Source organism: Phocoena phocoena, chromosome 1 (assembly GCF_963924675.1).
Source record: "Phocoena phocoena chromosome 1, mPhoPho1.1, whole genome shotgun sequence".
In the NCBI taxonomy this organism is placed as follows: Eukaryota; Metazoa; Chordata; class Mammalia; order Artiodactyla; family Phocoenidae; genus Phocoena; species Phocoena phocoena.
In genome coordinates this window covers 38,529,973-38,535,474 of record NC_089219.1, presented here as the reverse complement: position 1 = coordinate 38,535,474, position 5,502 = coordinate 38,529,973, and the positions used below count along the sequence as shown (strand labels likewise).

Genomic DNA, 5,502 nt, shown 5'->3' with positions numbered 1-5,502 from the left:
TGGCCACTACCAGTCACCATCGTTCATGCATCCTTAGTGGCTGTCACTCTTGTTGCAACTGTGCTTAATGTCCCACAGAATGGCAGTGCCTTTGGGTACCTAGCCCAGGGTCTGGCATACGGTTTTGTTCTTAAATACTGTTTAGAGGGATGTTGAGCCCATCACAACTACTGGTTCAGCGTGTCTCCCCGCAGCCAACCCTCAGTTCCCATTGGTATTGGTGAGACTCTGACCTTCAGCTTGGTTTGTGAAGTGCCCCCCTCAGACATTTTCCCTCCTAACAGCAAATGAGACACAAGGGAGCCTTGGACTTTTTTAAATCTTTCATTATGTGACATCTAGATGGGCCCTGGCCTCTGTGTCAGTACCACCTCCCTGAGGTCAGCTCCATTTCCTGCACTGCCCCGATACCTCCAGCTCCCATCCTCAGTGAGAGGAGGCTACACTTCTGAAGCAGACAGCTTGACATTTCAGCAGTGGTTCCCCTGGGCCAGTGTGGGGAGGGAATGGAAGTGGATGTTCCTTTCAGGACAGGTGGCCAAAGGGTAGGAGACTGAGTGGTTCAGCATCGGGGGTAGGTTACACAGCGAGAGGGCAAAGGGCACCTCCTGAAAAATGGGAATCGGGAGTCGGGGGCTGGCCTGGGGCCGCAGCACCGGGGAAGGTAGGGGCTGCTGTGGGATCAGCTGCACTGCAGGTTGCAGGGGGCTGGGGGCCTCCACCTTGGGGCTGCTGTCTTGAGTAGCATAGCTCCTACTCTCGGGGACGTCCAACTCCCACGGGTGATCTGAATTCTGGGTGTCAGTCTCGGTCTTAGAGGCATCAGGGGGAGGGCCCGTGTTGATGGCTGCGTTCATGCCATAGCGCTGTCGCTTGTTAATCCAGTACAACAGCGGGCTGTAGGTAAATGTGGCTGCTCGCATCACCTCCATCCACTCCTGGGCACGCCTTTCCCGCCGCAGGTTCTTCCTCCAGTGCAGAAAGAGAATGCAGCCGCCGGTTATCACAGAGCACAGCCCCAGGAATCCAAAGTACAGTGACACCCACACTAAGGAAGGCAATAAGAAAAAAAGCAAGCTGGCTGATAGCTGTAGCTTGGGGTCTCAGCTGTTTCTCCTTCCTCTGCTTAGCCCTTTCACCAATCGTTCCCTCCACTTAACCACTCTCTCCATTCCTTCCTTTTCTCATTGACTGGTCTCATCATTCTTTTAATCAGTCAAAGCAGGATTTCCAGGGAGTTTAAGAGGCCACCTTTCACTCTTCACAGGTAAGAAAAGCTAGGTCTAGAGGGGCATGACCTGCCCAGGCTTACTCAAGCCTCTGGTTCCCAACCCTGGCCCCGTCTGATCCATCAGAATGAGAAGCCTCACTAAAGGCAAAGCCCATCAAGAAAGTAAAAGTTTACCAGTCGACGGGACACCAATGTCCCATCCCATTCCACCACACCCCTAACCGTTCAGCTGTGATGTCCTGGGGTATTTGTGGTACCCACTCTGGGCCGTCAGAGAGACATGGTCTATGTCCTCAAGAAATCCATAGTTTTCTAGAGGAAACCCTGTCCTAACTCTTAGCATGCTTCCACGCAGGCAGCCATCACCCCCATCCATGCAAAAGGTCTTCCCTGAGTGCCCCCAAGCCTAGGGCATAAAGCAAGGGGCAGGGATTTGGGGAGGGAGCACATTTACCACCAGGGAGGCTGAGGTCCTCCCTTTGGGAATCCATAAGGTCAAACCTTGGTACCTAGCTGGCCGATGGCTCTGGGGAGAGGGAGTTCACCTACCCATCTGTCTAGCCAATAGGAGTCCCCAGAATTCCCAGACCCCATTGTTCCCTAAAGGTGGTTCACAGAGTTCTGAACACCGAGCATCCAAGGGCAATGCTTGTGAAGCCTAATGGAAGGAACAGACTCCACCAGTGGTGTTTCCTAGGCATAGCGCATCTCTACTGCTTCTACCAGGGACTGACCCACCCTCTGAATTGTCGGCCCCCTACCTCTGACCCACAGAGCAGCCCCCAGGAAAGGGCCCTAGATTCCTCGGGGGCTTATTTTGTCCCTAGGCTTTAAGGAACAGTTGATGGATCCCTGGGCAGGGAGCACCCAGAGCAGTGGGCAGCCCTGCCGTCAAGTCTGCTATGACTGACTTGTCAGGAGACAACCCACTCAAGGGAGCTATGTGGTCAACACCTCCTTCCTTGGCTCTTACAGTTTCTCTTTTGTTTCATTACCTTCCTTCAGCGAGTATTGGCAAGTGCTTCCGGGGCATCAGGCCGTATGGGAGCTCCCCGCCATCTGGCCCTACATCTCTTTTCAGCTTCACCTTCCTCCCCATCCTTCACACACCTTTCCCTTCTGACCAGACCAGACCCTGCTTATTCACGTCTCTGGAGCTTTGCTCACACTGCTCCTCCACCTAGGAGTGCCCCTCCCCACTCTCCCCACCACTGAACACCTGCTTATCCTTCAAGGCTCAGCTCAACACCCCCTACTCTGTGACAAAGTTCTATCAGTTGGCTTCCCAGAATCACACCGTCTCCAGTTTGAAGGCACCTTGCGAGTTGTGTAGTCCAACTCCCAGCACATGATTGAGCCCTAGACGCAGATCTCCCCTACCCAGCACTAATACGTGGGGAATTGCTTGGGTCAGGGACTTGCCCACACCTCCTGAAGCAGCTTGATCCATTTATGGGCAGCTCAGTTAGAAAGCCCTCCCCTAACTAAACCCACGTCAGCCTGCCTGAAGGTTGCACCACTAGGCCTAGCTCAGCTTCTGGGCACCATCTAAGTACTTCCCTCTTTAAGCCCCCAGTGTGGGACTTGGGGCACTAATGAGCACAGATTTCTCTCACGGTTCCTCTTACTCTGGGCTCTACCTCACTGGCTTCTGCTTTTCAGTCTCCTTTGCTAGTTTCTCCTCTTTTCCCTGATCTCTAAATGTCAGGTGCCCGAGGGCTCAGTCCTCAGCCCTCTGTCCACATTCATTCCCTCAGTGATCTCACCCAGACTCATGGCTTTAAATAGCATATCTACCATATATACACTGTCAGCTCTCAACGTTTTACCTCCAGCCCAGACCATTCCTCAGGACTTTAGACTCATACTCCCAAAAGCCTGGCTGACATCCCTCCTTGCCAGTCTGTTAAGTTATCTCAAACTACCATGTCCAAAACCAAACTCCTGATGGTCCATCTCCAAAACCAAACTCCTGATGGTCCATCTCCAAAACCTACTCCAGCCTCCTCCTCTCTGTAAGTGGCAACTCTCTCCCTCCAGTTCTTCAGGCCAAAAACCTGACAGTCACCCTTGACGCCCTTCATTCTCTCACACCCACGTTCACTCCAGTAGCAAAATCTTTAGGCTTTGCCTTCAAAACATACCCAGAATCTGACCATTTTTCTATCATCATCACTTTAATACAAGTACCACCCTCTCTCACCTGGTCTCCCTTTAGGGTGATCAACCATCCCTGTTTGCCTGGGACTGAGGGAGTTTCCAGGACATAGGACTTTTGATGCTAAAATCAGGAAAATCCCAGGTAAACTAGGACAAATTAATTACCCTTGGGAGAGCTTGCATCCTTGTCCCCCACGCCCTATATTCCACCAGCAGTCAGAATGAGCCTTTTTAATTTTTTTATTATAAATTATTTTTATTTATTTATTTTTGGCTGCGTTGGGTCTTCGTTGCTATGTGCAGGCTTTCTCTAGTTTCTGCAAGTGGGGGCTACTCTTCGTTGCAGTGCGTGAGCTTCTCATTGAAGTGGCTTCTCGTTGCGGAGCATGGGCTTTAGGTGCGGGCTTCGGTAGCTGTGGCTCATGGGCTCTAGACACAGGCTCAGTAGTTGTGGCACACAGGCTTAGTCGCTCCACGACATGTGGGATCTTCCCAGACCAGGGATCAAGCCCATGTCCCCTGCATTGGCAGGCAGATTCTTAACCACTGCACCACCAAGGAGGACCCTCACTCAGATTTAAAACCAAAGTCCTTAACCAAAGCCTACAAAGCCCTGAGCGATCAAACTACCCCTCCCCATGCCTACTTCGCACAATAACCTTCTTGCTGTTCCACAAGCAGGGCAAGCACGCTCCTGCATCAAGGCCTTTGCACTTGCTATTCCATCTGGAAGGCTCTTCCCCCAGATATCCACACAGACCATGCCTCATTCCTTCAGGTCTCTGCTCAACTGGCCCCTTATCTCTGTCTCTCCTAGCCTGCTTTGTTTTTTCATAACATGTATTATCACCTAACATTATTTATGTATGTATGTAGGTATGTATACATATTGTGTCTCACCCCACTAGAATGTAAGCTCCATGAATTAATGTAAACAAGGAAATAAATATGTAAGAATTTCAGGTAGCCTTAACTGCTCTGAAGAAAATAAGGTAGTGGGATAAAGAATATAAAGTGATGGGGGTGCATCAAGAAAAGTCCCTTTGAGGTGCTGACTTGTGAACTGAGCCCTAGATGATGATGAGATAGCCACGTGCAAAGGGAGCAGCCAGTGCAAGGATGCTAAGGCAGGTACAGGCTGGCACACTTAAAGGACTTGCTAATCTCAGGGTTTACCACACTACTCCCAGCACAGGCCAGGGCCCAAGGCCCATCTCCAAAAGTGCAGGCTGGACTGAGCAGAGTTGAAGGCACTGTCCCTGACCCTAAGAGGTCCATCATTCAAGAGGGGTTTCTATCAGGTAAGACCCGACAGGAGAACTTTCATGAGGGCAGACTGATCAATGCCATCACAGGGGGCCTGCTCCAGGCCTGGCCCTGTGCTGGGCACAGGTGAGACCAGGTGTTGATGTCACCGTTCTTGACCCCAGGAGTTCACTCACACCTGGTTCAGGGGGTGAAGAAGATGGTGGCATTGGGTGGAGAGACAGCATTCCAGGTATAAAGACTTGTCAAGGACAAATCCAGGTGTCTCTTTGGGGAGAAGCGTAGTTCAGTTTGGCTGGAGTTCAAGGTGGGTGTCAGGAAGCAGAGGAAGAAAAGGCTTCAGAGGCAGCTGGCATCTTTAAAAGAATTCAGCCCTTGGACAAGTCTTGGACAAGTCTCTTAATGATTCTCAGCTTCAGTTTCCTCGTCTGTAAAATAGGGATAAAACCTGCCTCACACAGTATGAAGCAAATAGTGTCCTGCACGTAGAAACGCTCAATAAAGAGAAGCTGCTACTGTGATTACAGCTGATGAAAGGGCCTTCGATGCTGAAGGATGACTACTCCAGCACGTGCCTAAAGAATTTAAAAGGGAGCAAGCTCGGTGAGGACCAGTAGGTCCAAGCAGCTTTCAAGAGAAGACTTAACCCGCAAGGGCTGCTGGTCGCAGGCTCGGCGAGAAGGCTGGGCGGGGGCGCTAAAGCTGCAGAGCACGCGGGGCGCGGGCGGGGCCCGGGGCAGGAGCGGCGAACCCCCTGCCTCCCACCGCGCGCTTCACCGGCACCCGGAACCTTGAGTGCGCGGAACCTCGCTGCTGGAGCGCGGGCGCGGCGGACCCGGAGGGCA

General features: G+C 52.0%; 1 protein-coding gene across 1 annotated transcript; it reads right to left on the bottom strand.

Annotated features, from left to right (window-relative positions):
• Positions 1-312: 312 nt before the first annotated feature.
• Positions 313-1,786, bottom strand: TEX38 (testis expressed 38). Its single transcript, XM_065896017.1, has 2 exons — positions 1,686-1,786; positions 313-1,048 (listed from the first exon to the last, which is right to left on the bottom strand). The coding sequence occupies exons 1-2, from the start codon at positions 1,720-1,722 to the stop codon at positions 471-473; spliced, it is 615 nt and encodes a 204-aa protein (XP_065752089.1). The 5' UTR covers positions 1,723-1,786; the 3' UTR covers positions 313-470.
• Between the last annotated feature and the right edge of the window lie 3,716 nt (positions 1,787-5,502).

Excerpts from the sequence above, each read along its gene's own strand:
- TEX38 (XM_065896017.1), bottom strand. The coding sequence starts at position 1,722 with ATGGATTCCCAAAGGGAGGACCTCAGCCTCCCTGGTG. Across the intron at positions 1,049-1,685 it reads GGACCTCAGCCTCCCTGGTG|TGTGGGTGTCACTGTACTTT; the intron begins GTAAATGTGCTC and ends TGCCTTCCTTAG.